The sequence below is a fragment of the Dromaius novaehollandiae genome, chromosome 20, assembly GCF_036370855.1.
Source record: "Dromaius novaehollandiae isolate bDroNov1 chromosome 20, bDroNov1.hap1, whole genome shotgun sequence".
NCBI lineage: Eukaryota > Metazoa > Chordata > Aves > Casuariiformes > Dromaiidae > Dromaius > Dromaius novaehollandiae.
In genome coordinates this window covers 9,281,893-9,301,844 of record NC_088117.1, presented here as the reverse complement: position 1 = coordinate 9,301,844, position 19,952 = coordinate 9,281,893, and the positions used below count along the sequence as shown (strand labels likewise).

At 40.9% G+C, this 19,952-nt stretch overlaps 1 protein-coding gene and 1 long non-coding RNA gene across 2 annotated transcripts in view; one reads left to right on the top strand and one right to left on the bottom strand.

The window, feature by feature from the left end:
- Positions 1 to 275: 275 nt before the first annotated feature.
- On the bottom strand, positions 276 to 3,020 carry LOC135330382 (uncharacterized). The gene is made up of 2 exons (XR_010392385.1): positions 2,345 to 3,020; positions 276 to 1,531 (listed from the first exon to the last, which is right to left on the bottom strand). It is a non-coding gene; the product is annotated as an uncharacterized LOC135330382 (long non-coding RNA).
- A 65-nt stretch (positions 3,021 to 3,085) lies between these two features.
- MED27 (mediator complex subunit 27) overlaps positions 3,086 to 19,952 on the top strand; it is a 98,961-nt gene continuing 82,094 nt past the window's right edge. Inside the window, exons 1-2 of the mRNA XM_026101789.2 lie at positions 3,086 to 3,361; positions 6,385 to 6,529. Coding sequence (XP_025957574.2) covers positions 3,156 to 3,361; positions 6,385 to 6,529 — 351 coding nt within the window. The 5' untranslated portion in view covers positions 3,086 to 3,155. The remainder of the gene's footprint in view (positions 3,362 to 6,384; positions 6,530 to 19,952) is intronic.

Genomic DNA, 19,952 nt, shown 5'->3' with positions numbered 1-19,952 from the left:
AGATTCTGATTCAGGAAGTAACAGCAAAGAAAAAGCACTGGAGATCCAGGTTCCCCCACATCTGGAAATGTCTTGCCCTTCCAACCCTGTCTGAAAGGAGGCAGGATCCATTCCCTTCCTACCGGCAGAAGCTTCTCCTCTGTTTCATTAATGCATCATATAGTAAACTCTGTGGTGAGCTGACTGAAAACTTGAAAAATTATTAGGAATATAAAAACGGCAAGAATATTTTACCAATTGCATTATTCAGCCTTGCAATAATTTGAACCAAAAAGAAAAAAATCAGTTTATTGTATTTATCTGAACTGCTGTCAAGAATGTAGCAATGAAGTACTAAGCAATGCAGTGGCCCTGCTGATGAATATCTGTCCAGCTTACCACAGAATAAATATCAGCATTTATCTGTTGCAGGGGAAGATAATGATTGTTTCTTATGATGTCAGTTATTCCAAATGATGAGTCCTGTCCAGACATTCCTTGAGAGATTCTCTGCATTTGGTAGGAAACACAATAGTCGATATTAATTGTCTCTCCTGATGACAAAATTAATATCTTTTTTAATGAGAAAGCATTTCTAGTTGGGCACTGTCTTCCCTAACAAATTCCCCTTTACGGTACCTCTGGAAGGATTCTGAAAGCATCCCTTTCCTTTGGTGTCGCTGATTAATTACAGCCCACTTGGTTCTTAATAGCCGCAGTCTGAGTGAAATTGCAGAACGCACGTTGCTGTGAAAGGTTCATCTCAGATCCACACTCCCCAGTCAAGCTTCTGCTTGCGAAGGGAACCGTCCCTCTCCCGTCAGGCTGCATGTGCTGCCAGTTTGGGTTGTTACTTCCTTTTTTTTTTTTTCCCCCCCTTCTCTCCAAGTGAGTTCAGAGCTACGAACGTTATGAGACTGACAGCACCCAAAATGAAATTCTCTCTTTAGCTGCAGAACGGATCCGGAACTGGCAGCTCACTGCAGTCTTCTCTCTTCCATCTCTTAGTCTGTCTACATGGCACAGTGCAGGAGCGCGTGGAGATAACTGGGCTAGCTGTAGTATAACCGTGTTAGCGGAGCGGGCTGCCAAGGCTAATTAGCCATGCCGAGAGGCAGGGTGCATTAGTTTGGTCAGGATGCTGAACCACCAGAGCAGGCTGCTTCCAGGACTGCAGCCGCTATTTGCATAGCTCTACATGACACCGCGTTATGCAATGTGGATGTAACACATATGCTTTAAAGGGTTTTTTTTTTTTTTTTAGAGGGAGATCACTAGGTCCTTGAACCTCTGGTGGAGATGATAGAAGATGTCAGTTCTGATGCTTGTTCAGATGTGGATACAAGTCCATGTTGGGCCACCCAAATCATTTTGCAAGAGCCCACTCAACAGCTGTCAGATGGTAAGGATTTTTGGATGTTACAAACATCAGTCAGATTCTTGCTTTTATGTTCTACCAGTGATCTTCAGGCAAAAAGTTTTTATTTATCAGTCACTAGGCGATATCCCAGGCTCCTGTACCTTAAATCCATAACGCCAGTTTGCGGTACACCTGTAGTGATGAAGGAAGATGAAGTTAGGACACTGCCTTGGTTTGGGCAAGATGCCACTTAAGGAATATTGCTTAAAAGAAACCTTTTAGCAACTTAGGCTAGGAAATACCCTGCAAATGAGCACACCAGATTATTCAGTCTTTTCCTCTTGTATGTGACAAAATAGGAGGAGGAGGAACAGGAACTCCTGCTCTCTGCTTTAGCCATTATCTTTAGCTGTTGAAGTAGAGTCTGCCTCAACTACTCCTATCTTGTTCATATTTGCCTTACTCAGCGGGGTTCAGCCCATTGTTGACTCTTTGAAGTGCAACACTATACACTTAATTGTTTATGTAGGCTGAAATATATAGTTTCCAGGTTCGCTTCCCCTCTGTGCTTAGGTACAACACCAATACTATGATCAGAGCAATAGCAACACAGCCTTGGCATTTCCTCATTCTTCATCCCAAGTAACAGGGCTTCGCTTATTAATACCCTGCATGTTCCCTGAGAACTTTTAATTGACCAGCTGCAATTTTCAGAATCCGTCACATGATGGACAGAAAAACACCCGAGCGGCGCGCGAAGCCTCGCTTCACTTGGCCAGTGACACATCTGCTGCTCCCTGTCATCCTCATTTCCATTTTACACAGAAGAAGCGCACGTCTGGGTAAAGGATCTGGCTGTGTGGATTGTGCTTATGGAATTTAATTAATACCTTTATGAAAGGGGGTTGTTATTTATTTTGGAAGCTGAGAAAACAAAAAATCTAGGTTGCTTCTGCAATTTACTTTGGGTGGAGCGGCAACTGGCTGGGGCAGAGCTTCGTTTACCTTGGCTCTATTTAATTTAGGTGCACTCTAAGGGGGGAAAAGAGCTGCTAGTAATGCTTAGGACGGTGACAGCACTTCCAGACTTCTCAGACACTCAGTGATTGAAGCTGGATCCTCATCCTGTTGACTCCAGCTGTGACCAGGATCCAGCCGCCGGCTGCAACGTGGGTCCCAGTCTTAAAAACTTCAGCGCGTGCGTAAGGCTTAGAGTAGTATTCTTGCCTGCTTAAAGCTAAGCATAGTTATATCCACACTTGTATCCCATGTTAAATGGTTTCACATCTGGCTCTAGGCCTAGGAAAATCCATACGGATCCCCCAAAGTTGTCAAAAGGGGAGGGAATATAGTTATAACCTCAGGTAGCTGGATATGACTAGCAGAGAATGATGCAAACCATGAGGTTTTCTGACTGAAAAATTATCATTCTGAGCAAGAAGAAAGGTTTTTCGGGGCTTTTGGGGTCTGTGCGTGTTGCCTTTGCCCCCGGGCCGGGCACAGCCGGTTCCTCGCGGCTCCCCTCACACGCCATGGGCGCAGGGCCCGGGGTGGAGAACCGCCTTCGCGGGAAAATAACCCCCGAGGCTGGAAAAGGAGGGCGAGGGGCCCCAGCGCGGCCCTCGTCGCCCACCGCAGCCTCCCCCGGCGCCGGGCGGTGCCTGAGGGAAGCGCCGCCGCCGCCCTTTCGGGCCCGCCCCCCCCGCCCCCGCGGCCCGGACTACATTTCCCAGGGTGCCCCGGGCGGCGCGGCCTCGCCGCCCTCCTCGCAGCCCGCCGCGGGGAGGCCGGGCCCGGCCGGCGGCGGCGGGCTAAGATGGCGGAGGGGGTGCTGAGCCCCGGCGTGAACCTGGAGGCCTTCTCGCAGGCCATCACCGCCATCCAGGCGCTGCGCTCCAGCGTGACGCGGGTCTTCGACTGCCTGAAGGATGGGATGCGGAACAAGGAGACGCTGGAGGGCCGCGAGAAGGGCTTCGTGGCCGCCTTCCAGGAGAGCCTGCACTCCGTCAGCCGCGACCTGGGGTGAGCGCGGCGCCGGCTCCGAGGGGGCTCCGCGGCCGCCCTGCTCCCCCCCCCCTTCCTCCTCCTCCTCCTCCTCCTCCTCCTCCGCCCCGGAGGCGGGGGGGAGCCGGGCCCCCGGGGCCTCCCCCGCGCCGCGCGGCCTCGCGTTTCTGCCCCGGGGGAAAGTTTGGGGGAAGTGACGGGGGAAACGGGCCGGTTCGTTTCTTCGAGGTTGCACGCGTTACCCCGTGTTTTCATTCTGGAGTCTCCAAAGGGGTCAATGCTGCCGATAATATTTATTTTTTATTTATTTATTTTTAATAAGGGGCTATTGGTGGCTTTTCCTTGGCCTCGGGAGCACCTTTGGTTGCAGGGAGATTTCTCTCTCTCTCTTTTTTTTTTTTTTTTAGTCTTCTTTTAAAAAATTAAAAAATAATCACTTTAATAGTTGAAAGCATTCAGTAGCATCTGAGTGGGTCAAGGATGACCATAGCATTACCCAAACTTCAGTGACTGAGAAGTTAGTGTAGCTGTGAGCGTAGCTGTGTACACGCCTTGGCGTGAGCTGGTGCGTTTGTTGCGAAGCCCCTGGGCCGACGCTGAGGTGGATGGACGGACGGACAGACAGCAGCAGGAGTCCTGTGGGATCGCCCCGATGTCTGTTTGGTTCAGTTGGGTCCCTAACGGGAGCCGCTGCCCGCGCTGTGTCCCTGGACGGGGTGAGCGCGTGGTGACTCTTTCCAGAATATCTTCTGGCCTCCGGCAATTTAGAGTTCAGGGACTTCTGAACGAGCAGTCATGTCTTTCTGGCTCGTAATCCTTGCTGATCTCTTATTCTATGAGTGCAAACTTCTAGTGTTCCTCGTGTCCCACAGTGACGAGCTTTCTGGGTAGAAGATGCGCTTCCTTTAGTTTGTTCAGATGGTGACACCTGACAATAAAACTTGTTCCCCAATTCTTCCCCTCTATTAGAAAAGGTGTCAAACAATCATTCTTATTAGCGATGTTGTGCGCAACTTTATAGATTTCTGTTATATCCCTTGGTTTCTATCCTTTCTAAGCTGAAGAGGCTTTGTGGTTCCTGACGTGATGCTGTGCCGTTCCCCTGGTCATTCTTCTCGCCTTTGTCTGTAGCTTTTGTAGCTTTGTGATGGGGATGCTGACCTGCATACCGCATTCAGGACGTGGTGCACTGAACTCTAAAGGCCTAATGTTTTCTGATTGGTTTGCTGCTCGTTTCTAAGTAATACTTATGTTTTATTTGTTCTTCTGACTGCTTCTGAGCATGGAGCCAGTATTTTTAAAGAGCTGTCTATTATAACCTCAAAATCTTGCTGCTAAACAGTAATAGATAGCAATAGGCTCTGACCTGTCTTTTCTCATGTGCAGCATTTTACACTTTTCTCCATTGCGTTTTATCATCCAGCGTTTCAGTACTGTGAAGTTCTTTTTCAACTCTCTGTGGTCAGTCCTTGTCCTTCCCACCCTAGATGAGAGTAGCTTCATCATCAAGCTTTGTAATTTTGCTTTTCAACCTCTTTTTCAGAACATTAATAGATATTTTTATCAGTACTTTGACCATTTCTTTCCTGATTCTTTGCTAGATAATTTATTTTTGGTATTTTGATGTATATTTAATTGTCTTTTTTGAAACATAACTACTCAAAAATACCATCATTTCTATGGCATCCAGATATTGGGTATTGTGTTATGTGTTTGAGAAGCATTGATTTCAGGTAGCGAGGGGATGCTCCAAAGTGCATTGAAGTTAAAGATGGTGAACTTCAGCTCATGTCACAGAAGTATGGACAGGGATCCCTGTCCAACAAATTCTTAATTAGTGTGTCTGTTCCCATTTATTTTATTGCTTTATATTTCTTGACAGAAGTATACACATTCATAAATGTTCACAGTGCCAGAGTCTTGGAAAGAGTGTAGGCCACAGAAACTCGAACGGTTATTAATAAAAGAGAATTTTGTGGCAGGAAATTGTAGAAGCTGCTTCTTAACTCACAGTTCCCTGGTCTTTGGTGTTTATTCCCATAAGCCTCATTAAATGCTAGCTGAGATATTTGGGATCTTTCTTTTTAGAGATTTTCATAAGTCATCCATGTAAGGGACTGAATCCTGCTCTTAATTTAGTGGAATTTCTGAAGTTCAATTAGAATATGATTTGACATTCAGGAGTCAAAAGGAAAGGTACCTGATGAGTCCTGTCACTTGAAAAACTGCATTTTGTATCTGTGCAAAGTGGCCAGTCCTCTTCTCAAGTTGATTAATGCATGTTTTTTAAATTGCTTTAAGTGCAGTATTTGACAAATGAGATATGAAGCAATAATAGATCACTTTCACAGTGGGCTTTTTTCAAGGGAAAATGGTGCTTATAATGCTATCGTTTAGTATCTTATACAGGTCCACTGATGTACAAATTGCTCATGAAAAGTAGGAGATACTTCCATGCCTGAGACCTTAGAATGCACATACTTGATTAGAGTAGTCATAAACTTTACAGGATCATCTTCAGGATTAGGACTAATATCAGTTCTGTGTATTTACATGAATAAAATGTTAGCTTCTAGTGCTTTAATGAAATGATGAGGCATCTGCCTGCTTGATGGGAAAAAAGCTTCTACTCGCACACAGTATCGAAGCCAGTGGAGATGCTCAGGTCAGCATTTTGTTGTTTCTGGGAGAATGCTTTGCTCAAAAGATGCCTTGTTCTGGGACCGCTTGCAAACAGATACTACAGTGCCTGTAAATAGATGCACAATATTTTGACCCTCTCCAGGCTGCCTTACAAAGACCCTCAACTTGTGCTTTTCTCTCCTTAGAAACAATGAGCTTAAAGACTAACAGAGCACTTAGAACTGTTTGGATAATGACAGTGATTAAACTTTTTTCAGAATGGGCAGATATTTAAAAAAAAAAAAAAAAGTTGATATTTAAATAGAGTTCATACGTGATTGCTGTCCCTGCAGTAAGACTGTACATCTCAGGTATGTGTGTCTTCTGATTTTAAAAGGCGCTATTCTCTTTTCTTTCAGTGAACTGGAGCGTCTGAGCAATCTAGTTGGTAAACCGTCTGAGAACCATCCCCTTCACAACAGTGGACTGTTGAGCCTAGATCCTGTTCAGGACAAAACACCTCTTTACAGCCAACTTCTTCAAGCCTACAAATGGTCAAATAAGGTAACAAAGTATATCAATATTAAATAACCGACTTCTTAACAGACCTCCATATTGAGTAATTTAGTGGGTATTCCTACAGATTACTTCAATACAGTAGACCTCTGCGTATTTGAGACTGCCAAAATTGCTGAATTTGTTATGAAATTGGGGAGCATAATGTGTATCTCAATGTACTTTGAAGGATAAAAATGGTGTTTTAATTGAGAGGAGAGACTACAGCAGTGTTAAGGTGCTCGGTTGTTTTTCCAAAGCAGTGTTACCTCCCAAGTGGAATAATACTTTGTGTTAGCTGTTTAGCTCCTTGTCTTATGTAAATGTCAAACAAAAGTGTGTTCTGTCCCTGTACCTGACAGTAAATGTTGTAGCAGAGGGCAATAGGATGTTAAAACAGAGAATTAAGAGCTTATGTCGCCTCTAAACCTATTTCTAGAAAAGAGATTTAGAGGGAAGTTGTTATCATCAGAAATCTTGATGGCTTTCCATGCCACTTGCTGCTGCTAAAACCATATGCACCTGATCTGTGAGGTAAATCTGATTTGAAAATCTTTGGCATAGCTAATGGTTCTGGACTGTATATATTGCATTGAATTTAAAATAATGAAAAAAAAAAGTTATGCAGATGTTAATGCATTTTTAAATTTTTTAATGAATCGTTTGTTAGAAAAAACTTATTTCTGTTGAGAATAATTCAATTCAATAATCCTGTTTAACTATATCTAGAGACAGCAGCTGGATAGATATCTTTCCTTTTCTGCTCTGAACATAGTCTGGTTGTGGTGGATCAAAAACATCCCTTTCCTCACATCTGATTCTATTTAATGAATAAACATTGTATTACTGCACTGATTCTTTATTACAAATCCCAATCTGAACACCAATATGCTTCTGGTTGCCTGTTTCCATCCTGAGTTTTTTAAGCACATTTATTACTTTTTATAGCAATATTTAAATTAATACGTATTTAAAAGCTTTTTAATAATTTATTTTTGAAGTACTAATGAGCTGATACAAAATGTAAAAGATGATTCGTTTCTGTTATGATCATTGTTACTAGTGAGAGATTCCACAGTTGTAGCCCTTAATAACTGTGTGCAAGACAGCAGGAGTTAGCAAGAATAATAAATATGGAAACATGCGGGCATTAAAAAAAACAATTCCTCTCTAAAATACTTACCATGATATATGAGCAAGGATGGACTTTCAGGCTGTACAATATCTTGGTGGGCAAATTCTTTTTATAAACTGAGCCAACTGTTCTAGTATTATTCAGATTTAAATTAAAATCCCATAATAATGTTTGTACAGTCACTTTTCAGAATGCAAATACATGTTAACATCTTGTAAAATCACTAGAATTCAGCACTGATACAAACATGCTGTGGTTGGAAAGTGGGGGAAAAGAAGGATTTTTAAGTAGAGATTAATTTATTGAGAAAACGTTTCATGTTTGTTTGTGTTGCTTGCTGTTGCTTATAAACAGATTATTGGCACTGAAGAGAAATTCGTTACGTTCAGAAAAAAATATAAGCACCCAATGTTTAGGTGCTAAAGCTTCTAAACTCATAATGCAGTTAAATCACTAAAGACTTAATTTCTTCAGGTGACTGTCAGAGTAAACTGTTTTTAATGAAATAGCGTTGGCAGAGTTGTTCTAGTGGAATTTTTTTTTTTAATTAACCTAGTGTTATGCAGCTTTGAAGAGCATTTTTTCATAGTACTGTGTGCTGATTTCAGAAAGCTTTAGTATCCTGTGCACTCATATGTGTGTTTAAATGTTCCAGGAGAAAAACAGTGTTTTATTCTTCTACCTCTGTTCTCTTTCATTTCTGTTTTATGGCTGAAGTGAAATATACTCTTCCCGTTGTACTCGAATAATTATTTTCTACCCCATGTTTCTTCTGAACTCATGTCCTGTCTAGGGTTTGTAGCAACCAGCAGGCATTTTTTGCCAGCGGATGGATAGATTGCCTGTGTTTCTATGCAGATGTGTTGTTACCTGTGTGAGGGTATTAGCTGCTGGCTTTGCCATTAGCAGCAAAGATTCTCGTGGAGCTCATATATACAGCTGCTTAATTCTGCATTGCTAAATATGCTTCCTGAATAAATGTTATTTCATTACATCTTTTGGCCACCTTCTGTTCTTATTTATGTGTGTCTGGTGTTTTCTGTTGCTTGGAAGGGAGGATTTAGATGTGGTGATGTGTCAATACACTTGATGTCTGTCCGCATTTAATTTTTAATTTGTGACCCCTTTGTGGCTGGCTTGCTTGTATTTTTGATGAGCTGAGATAAGGGCATTTTCCTCTCTCTTTGATTGTTCATGCATTACTGATGGCATGAATAGCCATACGGCTGCTGGGGAGGATAGGTGGAGTAGCATTTTGGGGCTATGGTGCAATTCCAGAAGGACTTTCATGAAATATAAGGAAAATGGACACAATGACTTTAAATGTTGAGTATATGTACTATTTATTTGTAAAACATAGGAAGGTTGGTAGAAGAGTAACTTGTAAGACAGAAAAGGTCAGTAATAACTGGGCTATCCTGTGAGAAGTAAATCATTGTTCAGTGTATCTTAGTACTGTACATTAAAAAAAAAAAAGGCTTTGCTACTTTTTTTTAGTCTAAAACTGAAAGCACAATTATAGTGCTGAAGTGGTAATTAAAAATCAGCATTTCATAAGGTATGTTTTATAATAGTCTGGTAAAAATGGAGATTTTAGTTGATCTACTTACATTGGTATTTTTCCTTTGGAGCTGGTATTCTCAGCTAGTTTTTGAAGAACATAGTAACATCAACCTTCCAAGCGCCATAACCATGTGAAGCCCTTAAACAATTTGGTAGTACTATGTTTAAAAAATTTTTTTTTAAATAGTGTATGAAAATATGTGAAGCTTCAGTTTCATAAATCTAAATGTGGATCATGTTGACCTATGTGACTCTTCTCACAGCAAAACTGGTTACACAAATACAAGTTTCCTGTTTTTCTTAAGTTTCAACTGGGGCAGTATTAACCATTGCTCTTGGTGCTTCGTGAGACTTTGAATGTTAGCATAGTTGCTATTTCTTTAGATTAGCAGCTTTGTTTTGATGCTGGGTCAAGACTTCTCATAGCACATAGCCAGTTTTGATTGAGTCTTGCATGCACGGACGAGCTTTTTGAGTGAAGTAGCAATGCTGCGTAGTGAAGATTCCCTACTCGCAAACCTAAATAGGAAATTCTCCATGTAAGATGTGAATATTGACATGGGAGATTAGACTTTACCTGACAATGTTTAACTTGTTTTATTTACCAATGATAAATGTGTGTGATTGTGGTTGATTATGTGTTTTGAGGAGACCCACTTTCAGATGGCAACTTACTGACCTAATGCTTTGGCTTAGTGTCATGGAGGTGGGTTGCATTCATTGTGCTTTCAGAGATATTTGCTCAAAAACTTCTTTTACTGCTCCTGTGAGTCACGAAGCTAGTCCCTGTGTTTCTCAGTATCTTAAGTTTGACTTCTCCAGGGATACAGAAAAGTACAGTGGAAAAACTAAAACTTTCCGTACAGAAGTGTGTTAGCTTGGCAGCTCTCACTATTTATTAGCACCTGCTATCCTGATATTTACTTACTGTAGTTTATCCAGTAGTTTTGCAGATGGTAGAATTGTCCGTGTAATAGAAGCAGCTGTTTGGGAACACAACAGCTTGTCAAATGTATTAATTACACACACAGGCAGCTGTAAAGGAACTTTATTTTACAGGTGTTTAATAGAGCTTACAAGCTATAGCTGACATAAACACTGGAAGTATAAGTTGATCACTTTGCAAGCAAGAGCTAAACAGTTCTGTCTTTGCTTTAGCTAACTGACTTCTTGTTTTATGTGTTGGTGGAAATCATAGAGGTGGATTGCTTTCCTGACTTTGGGGTGCATGGAGGAAGGTAGCAGACATGAGTTGGTAGTGAAATCTACTTAATAAATTTTTTTTTCCTCCCCTTCAATTTTGTGTGAGAGAGACTCAATTCTTCATTGCAACAGAAGTATTATTTCCCAGAGGGATCCTTATATGCCCTCTAATGTAATCCTGAAGGTATAATCTTAGAAAAAAATCAGGTTATTTTTCTGTACGGGTAATGCAGCTTAAGTATTGTTGGTAAGTTAGGGAGCTCTTAGAAATCAGCAGATTACTTTTTAACACAGAGCAGTTCTGCCTAGTAGTTGTATTCATTTCTGTTTCTAGTAATTATGTACATCTCAGCTGTTGCATTTTTTTTGTAATGTGCTTGTTATTTCTGAGCAGCTAATAAATCTCAGATTACAGTGACAGTTGCAAGGGTTACTGTACTGTGTGTGTGTGGCCTGATACTGAAAACAGCCAGCGGGTGACCTGCAGAGTAGTGCTGTGTTCCTTCTTGTCACCGGGTACTGATTTGGTGCATTAGATTAGAATTCACAGGAAACTGCCGCAGGAGAGGACACTTCAGCTGTGAGTTCAGGTGAAAGGAGTTGTCGAAAGTTACTCAATAAATTAGACTGAAATACTGACTAATTCCCCCCCCCTCCCGCCCCCCCAGAAAAGAGTGGCCTCATGCTTAGGACAGAACAGGGGAAGAACTCGCTCCTGCTGTAGTCCAGCACGCTTCCTTCAGCGAGGGCCTGGTCTTACGCTGGCCTCCGTCCTTCCCGGCTGCTTCTCGTTTTCGGCAGCAGGTGAGAACATGCCCTTATTTGTGAGAGCATCACTTACTGAGCAGCTGTGCATTTCTTGATATTTGTTCTCAGTACTGGGTGATGAAGGGGCTTTGTGGGGGAGAAAATATTGATTATGTGATTAAGCCAATATTGTGATACATATCCCATAGATAACCCATTTATTAAGGCTTGTGACAGTATAGTTGTCTGATTCAGCTATGGCAGAGCCGGCGATCAGGGCCGGTACACGTTTGTGGAATGCTGGAGTTCGGGCTCATCCTTGGAGTGGAATAAACTTTTTGTTTTTCGTTTGCTGCTTTAGCAACATTATTGCCTGTCGTGTAGAGTTGTTCATCCTCTATGCCCTTGGCACAGCATTTGCATACCGTAGCCCTGTGCGTGCCCGAGGCAGTGCCTGCTAAGGTGTTTCTGTTGCCTTCAGTGGAACAGAAAATACGCAGCATGTTATATGTCCACGGAGCTAGGCAAGTGCTTTTCCAGTGCAAGTTCTGCCTTTCTTGCAGGGATGCTTTCAAGTAGCTCATGCACAAGATTTGAGCGTTAATTACTGATAGAGATTTTTTGCAGGTTTATTTGAAAAATCACTTGCAAAGTGTCTCCACCACCAAACTAACACCGTAGAATCACTCTCACTACCAGGCTTGAGAAACGCTGGGTATGTGTGATAGCAACAAACTGTAACAGCCTCCTTGAGCTGGTGAAAGTGATTGTGGTATTAGCAGAGTTTGTGTGCCCAAGTGAAAGTACTTGTTTTCTACAAGCCGCCTTTCTTCCTTTTTTTTCCCCCTTTTTTTTTTCCCTTCAGTAAAGAGTGTGTTTTCAGGCATTCAGGGAATTTTAAGAACAGTAGTACAAATGGGGGAAAATTAGAACAATTGTCTTCTTGAATAGATGATATTATTTTAAAATTTTTCCTTGAGTTGAACTTGAGGGAGGTCTGCTGTTTTCAGAGCTGCATTCGTCCGTGTGCTGAACTCGCGTGGCAACGCTTGTATAGTCTGAGCCCACGAGCCTAAGTTGCCTGAGTGCTGGTGGTATTGTTTTATCATAACGAGATCGTAGTTAAAAATCATGTTAATAGTGCATTTGGCAATGTTGTTATCTCTACTTAGGGCAGAAAGCAAAACAGAAACTTTTCCGACTTTGTGACTGTCTGGGTGAGTGTGATTTAGGTCAAATTAGCTTATAAACTTATCTGTAAGAAGAAGGTTATGGCAACTCGCATGGACTTCGCAATATCAGTGATATTGTAAATATTCTAAGTGAAAAAAATTGCATAGATGTTGTCATGAATTTATTTAAAAGTAGCAGGTTGGCAAATATAAACCGAAGAAAAATTACTGTTGATCTGTATGTTGAAATGCATTAAAAAATATTTGGATTTAAATCTGTCACTTCATAGCTTCCTCTTGTTTTTTACATAAATTTAAAATTGAACGGTTGAGATAATTACCATTAATGAGTTAAAATGATTTTCTGTCACATGAGAAAAGAGAAAAGGAATATATAATTCTTGTTTATTAAATTATCTTGATATGTTCCCTGATAAATTATTTGTATAAATTGTGTTTGTAGGTCTCAAAAAAAGAAATCAATAGAGCCTGTAGAGAAAGTCCAGACTTGTTAGACTGCCCTCGGTAGCTTAGTATTGATTAGACACAAATATTGAGTTTAACGACAATAAATGCCATTAAATGTTAACCATAATAGTAGAGGAACAGTGTTGAAGTAACTTTTTTTTGTCTTGATTGTAAAATGAAGTACTCATTCCAAGGAACATTAATTTTAATTTCTGGATGCGCTCAAACATTTTGAATTTAATTTAGTTTTACAGTAGCATGGACAATGTAACTGAGTTATTACGTTGGCAGTTCTTTGGAAGTTCAGGCAGATGGCCAAGATTTTGTCCTTTCAGGACTTTATTCTGGAAAAATGCAGTGCTGTAATATTTTGGCACACTGTTGCATGCAGATCCAGCTTTTCTGCTCAGGTTTCATTCACTCAGATAGTGAAATATTTTCCTTTCAAGTGTATTGTAATATCCGTGAGCTGACGCACGTATTTGGCATGGAGGAAAACGGCTTTGCGAGGTGGTGAGATGGGGTTAGTGGGGCAGCTTTAGATGCTGGTATTCTCAGCGCGCAGGACCTCTAAAGAAGTTATTTCGGGGACAGGATTTGAAGTGACCCACATCTCTTGGTTTGCCCACCAAAGGGAATAAGGAAAAATAAACTAAAATTTGAAATGAAACAAAATGACTGCTTGCCTGAGTCCCCCTCAAGGATATTTCTGTTGCACTCTTTTAAGACTGTGTTTTAATTTGCTTTGTAAGTGCAGAATCAGTGCTTTAGAGAGGGAACCGGAGTGGAAATATCCCTTCCTCTGCAGCTGCCTTTCCCCCGGGAGCTTTGGCAGTTTGTTTGCTACCTCCGTAGCTGGCCTGCAAGTTCCTTCCAGGCCTTCATTTCCTGCTCAGGGCAATTTTCTCCTTGCGGTCAGCTGTGCACCCTCCTCCAGCCCCAAGGTCTCCAGGTTTTCTAAGCTCAGAGGAAGGCTTGCAGATCCTCTTCGGGAGCATCTTGCTGCTCAGTGTAGACAGGCAGCAACCTGCTCTGCCTGTGTTAACCCTGGAGCGGGAACGCAAGGCAGAGGCGCCTGGGTAAGGCACGGGGAAGCGGGCAGACCCCGCTGCCAAGTGCCTAGTATGGATTACCTTTTCTAGACTATTTCCCTGTGTAGATAAGCAATTGGTGTTTATATTCCTATCACTGGAGAAAAGGGTGAGAGGCATGTTGGTGTTTTCTTGAACACAGGGTACAAAATAGGAGCTGGGCCACTTGGCTTCTATTCTTGCCTTTCTTACTAATTTTCCTTGTAACCTTGAACAGGATGCATGAATCTTCTGTGCCTCATTTTTCTTGGGATAAAATGGGATAATAATACTTAACCTACTTCTCGCCAGAGTTTCTAGTCTAAATGTGTCTCAAGTGCCTTGGGTTCTTTGGACAGTAATGCGCTGTAGATGCCAAGTGTTATCCAGTTAGTGACTAATGTTGTTTGTCTGGCAGTCTGGAAAAATGCCCTTTATGGGCTTTTAATTTTCTGCCATTTTAGGCAAATGTTTTGGTGAAATGTCCTTGCTTGTTCAGAATTACATTAATGATCTAGTTTTCTAAATGAATAGGCAACAGGTGGTTACCCTCATTGCTTCCAGCTGCAGGAGTTATTAATTATTGCTCAGCTGTCTGCCTGAAGAATATTGAATTTTTTTATTGGAAGATTGGTTTTAGTGACCAGCAAAGAGAGGAGTGACAAATTCAGGTAGTATGCATATTATCTTTGATATTACAGTACGGGTGGAAAAAAGCACTGAAAAAGGCATTAGGAGGAAAAAAAGGCTTGTGTCAAAATGTATGGTGGGGGGAGAATTAAAATAATCTACCAGTATGTATAAATTATTAGAGCAAGAAAAAATGCATGACAAAAACTTTCTCTGAGCTTTGAAGGATAGTTTAAAATATTTTAAAAAGTGTGTATGGGGGGAAACAGCGAAAATAGTGGAAACTATCAGGAAAATAGGGAAACTTACAGTAATGGTTGAAAAGCACAGGTGGACTGGCCAACTGCTCTGTGTTGGATGGGGTTTATATTCCCTAGAAATCCTGTGTGAAGTGGCATCTGTTGGGGGCATTAGAGATGGACACCACCACTTCTGTGCGTCCTGTTGTTGAGAGGGTGCATCTTCCCTCCGCAGCTGGGAATCGGTGCAGTTTGGGCATCTTGGGGCTCTGTGTTTCTTTCCCTTTGATTCCTGTGCTGTTTTTGAACAAATGAACCGAGCTGGGGCTATTCTAACTGCTTTACTGCTAATATATAAACCCTGTAAAAATGGTTTTGATGCCTAATAGTTGAAACAAAAGGAAGTGAAAATTCAGAGTTTCTTTTTTTTCTTTGCATTACTGAAAAGATGCTGTGGCAGGTGGGGCTCTGCCATGCTTGCCTTGGTGGGCCTGTGTAATTCCCTTGCAGGTTGGTTGAATTTCACTGATGTTTTAGGGTAAGGTTTCTTTCTTACTTCAGAAAGAGAAGAATGATGCTGAGTACCTTGTCACTTTAGAAGTGAGAAATAATTAGCCTTTGATTAAGGCTTGTTTGCTGTGTGGTTTCAATGTTTTATATCTGTGATCTTTGCAGATGTATAACAATAATTTGCACTAGGATGCTGTTGTGAAATAAAGCTTTATGTGTTTAACCAGAAATTGCCTTTCTTACTCGATTTTGTTAGAATACTTGGTTTCAAATCTGAAACAGTCGGAGAGTGTGATACGGTGCTTTTTTACTGTTGTGCCTTGTGTTTGTTGTTATTCAACAGCATTTTTTCAAGGCTGTGTTCAAAATAATGCTGTGAGCAGTACTGGTCTCACTTTTCCTAATTATGAGAAGTGATATATCAATGAACACTATTATAAATCACAGCCCCCTTGTCAGCTGGTGGGAATTATTTCATGCTTTGCAACACCTTTATTTGCTAATGAGTGGGGTTTTTTTCCCCCTGTTTCTTTGATAAGTATTAATGTTGTAGCTGTTAGCCTATTTCAGGATGGAAATGACTGATGTTGCTCTACTTCAACCAAAATGCTTTTGCCCACTCCCAGTTCTTCCCCCAGCTCCTGCTTTTGCTCTGCAAGAACCCTTCGTAGGGTTCCCACGGGATGGCTCAATTATGTAATTTGCAAGCCAATGATCGCCTTCCTTTTCTAAGCTGTATGATGCAGTCATCAAGCAAAATTGGTTAAAACTGCATTGTTTATATTAAAGACTTGTTTATGTTACAGACTTTGATTCAAACTAAGTCATGTATGTACACAGAAGATGAAGTATGTAGATGAATAAGTTAGGATACAAATATTAGATTGGAAGAAAAGGATTCACTTTTGGAAGCTGAGAAATATGACAAAGAATAACTGGAAGTCCCTGTTGCCTTGGAATTAATTGGTAGGACGTCAGAACAAGAAGAGCATTGTAAGAAAGCACTGGACCCGATGTTTCTTTGTATTTCGTATTTATTTGCCAGCTAGCTCTCAGTGGCTTGGACTGATGTGCTACTTGTGATGAAAGCCCAACTCTCTTCCAGTGCATGGTGGCCACCATGAAAGTGCAGAGGATGCTCTCAGAGCCCTGAGCCCTGGGATTGCCCCCACAAAACGCACTGTGCAAAGAGAAGGAGCACTACCTCATTTTCCTTGTCCTCCTTGTTTCTGTTTTTCTAAGGCTTGTAGATGCTCAAAAAAAACTGAGCTATTTATTAGTCCTCATGCAGCAATGAGATAGGAATTGATAAATGTGGAAAACAACTTTCTTCTGTTTCATAGGACACAGACAACTTGATTTTGGCTATTTTTAAGTTTATGGATTCTCTTAGCTAAACCAGATACAATTTACTGAATGTTCTATGGCTATCTGTAAATCTACTTGATATATAAAACAATATAGAGGGATCCAGTCTTTAAGATTAATTCTTTTTTTTCCTTTTGCACATAGAGAAGTTTCCTGAATAAAAAGATTCACCTTTAGAGTTTAGTAGTTTCCTTTCTATGTGGAAGATGGCATAAAAAAGCCCCAGACAGAATTGATTTTATCCTATGTTAAGTTGTGTTTTTTCTCTTATTTTCTTTTTTTCCTCTTTTCATAGTTAATCTAAAACTCTATTTCGCTTATTTCATTGCCTTAAATTGCCTCATAAGGCATAAAACCAGAATCTCATGTAGCTAAAAAAGTAGGACTTGCCAGTAAATTGACTCTAGGAAAAATTTCTTAAGGTTTGGCCCCCATTATTCATAGTTCCTTGGGACTAGACTGTAAGTTTTTACTGTGTTGCAAAAGAAATGGTGGTTCTGAAATACCCCTCTGCAGCCCACAGGTATGAGTGAATAATGCTTTGGGTTTTTCATTTCTCAAAGGAAGTTATGTCTCACTTTCTCTGAGGCAAATTGAAGATGTTTGTGAAGCATTTGGGGACCTTCATATGAAGGGTATTCAAGTAATACGAACACTAATATAAAGTAACTGATAGAGGTGATAAGCAGCCCATTTTTATTCTTTATATAGAAAAGCTTTTTTATAGTTGCTAAAGGAAATCAAATAAAATGGAAATTTTAATGATCTCACCCTGTTGCTCTCCACTATTGTTGTTGTCAGATCTTTTGGTGTGTCTGTTATTTGTTGTTTTATGCAGAAGTGCGCTCATCTCTCTCTAATCTTTTGGGGGCTTCTCTTTTGGAGTTGCTGAAGTTGGTCCCCTCAGGCAGTTCACGGAGCGACTTAATTGTCTGAATTACGTATGAGCAGTACGTGATTCTGCCCAGGTGTATCTCAATCAGATACTGTTGGTAAATAGGCTACAAAACATGGAAATCATATAGAAGCTAATAAAATTGGAGGTAATGTGTGATAGGAGCCGTATATATTCAAAGTGCCATTCAAACCACTAGCTTCATGGCATTGTACATTTGGCAAAACTGTGGCAACGGTTACGTGTTCAGCAATAGTTGATATAACGCTTCAAATGTTGGGAGCTTGTAACCTGGAAGTCTGTGGTGATTCTCGAAATTTCTGGCCTCTTGGGATCAATACATTCTGATTTTTATTTCCCTGAGGGAAAAGCATAGCCCTGCCCTGCAGGTGTTGTCATTTGGTGGCTCTGACGCTATGGCTGTCGAGGAAGGCGACCAAGACTTTGTAGAGCATACGTCACCCCTGTTACTGAGCTGCATTTCATTTTTGCATAGATAAAGGTGTATTAAAAAGGATGGGCAGTTGACCTCAAATGAGCTTTCAGCATGAGTTTTTTGCTGCTAAAACATGCCTGTTCATAAAGCAAAAATTTTGTTTGATCAGTTGAAGAAAATTGTCTGTTCTCCTCAAAGAATCGTTAAGAATTCATTAGGACATTAGTGAAGCAAGTGTACACCTTGCAGTAGGCGTGGACCTATTATGTCCTCCCGAGGGGGAAAAATTACTTGTTTTTGCAGGTGAACTTTGCTTCAGATTTGGCCGGGTATCCGGCTGAGCTTTTATGATACATGAATTTGTATCTTAGACTGCTTTTCTGCTTCGTGGAAGAGCTCTGAACGACTCTTCTTGTGGGGAAAGCTGAGAGCTAGCTTTGCTGCAGTTCTAAAGTGCTGCCTCTTGAGCAATGGCCTTGATATTATTATTTTTTAATTATATTCCTACATATTGGGTCACCTGGGAGCAGAAATGTGGCAAAACAATATCCTAAATGTGGTGGTAGGGATTGCAGCCTGTATAACTTTATGGCTGGCTGTCAGCCTAGTTCCATGATTAAGAAGCGTTTTTGGCCCTCCGAAGCCGGAGCAGTGCCGCCGTGGGGCAGCTCGGGGGGCTGGGAGGCAAGCGCGTGAGCACTGCACTCCGAGCTACTTGAATCCAAACTGCTTTTGTTGCCGCGGTACATCTTGCTGGTATAAGCTTGCATTTAAAATTAGAGTGAAAAATCCCAAAGGCCAGAGCTGAAGATGATCTATTAGTATATGTTGTCATTTTCACAGCCAATACAAGATTAGCCCCAGCACGTAGCAGTTTATTTTATCTAATTTTAAGTGTCCTGAATATAAGGCTTCTACTTGTGCAGGAAACAAACCCATATATAAAATCTTTTAACTGCTGACTTATGTTCAGTTACAGTATAGTGAGGAAAAATATCTGCTCTGGTTTAATAAAAGTAGATTTAATGAAAGTTGATCGATTCTACCAGGTGCTGGTCTTTTTAGTTTTTTGATCTTATCACAGAAAGATCAAGAGTCTATGTATCCTGAGCAGCGGTTATCTTGTTGTGCTCTTTTGTAAGGTTTTTGGCTTAGTGTGAAGCATTCAATCATGCTCTGCTGTTCCACTGAGTTTGCTGAGAACCTAAGTACTCCAGTTAAACGCCTAAAGCTAGACTGTGAATAATCGGAGAGCTGAAATCGCTCATGGCTGTAGTTGCACACTTGTTAAATGTCTTAGGGAGTTAAAAAAGCCTTTCTTGGAACGTGCATTTTTTTTTCTATGCTTATGAATTGGCTTGTTCCAGATAACTTTTCTTCAAAAGCAGATATAGTGACAAGCTGACAGAAATAAGTAACATACTTATTGGGTGGAATTAGTAGATATCATCATATTATGAACAGTGGAGAACATGTTGAAGCACTAAGAACATTTCCAAAGATGCCTTAGATTTGGTTGGAAAGCAGAGTACAACAGCTACATCTTAAAATATGAAATAAAAACACAATGGCCTTTGATATTCAGGCTTATGCTTAAGAAGTTATATTCAAAACCAGCACCAGTCTTGATTAATTTGCCTGTTGTAGTTGTATTCTCTAAGCTTCTGTAATTGGCAGCATCATGATAAAATAGGCGCTCTATATACAGTGTGAGATACTGGACACGAGCGAATTGCAATTCGATGTGACATTTTATAGTATATTCTGAAATAGATGTATTTACTTATTATATGAAATTGCAGTTCCTGTGGAAATCAGTGTTGAAAATACTCACTAAAAGCCTTCTAGGTTCTGCAAGCATGTAAAGAAGAAGGTGCAGTGTCTTCCCTGACAACATTGCACGCTGATCTAGTGCTACACGCTGAAAGAAGGGGATAAACTGAATGCCCGTACTGTTACCCGCAAGTATTGGGTTAAAGTGAATTATTTTAATCTT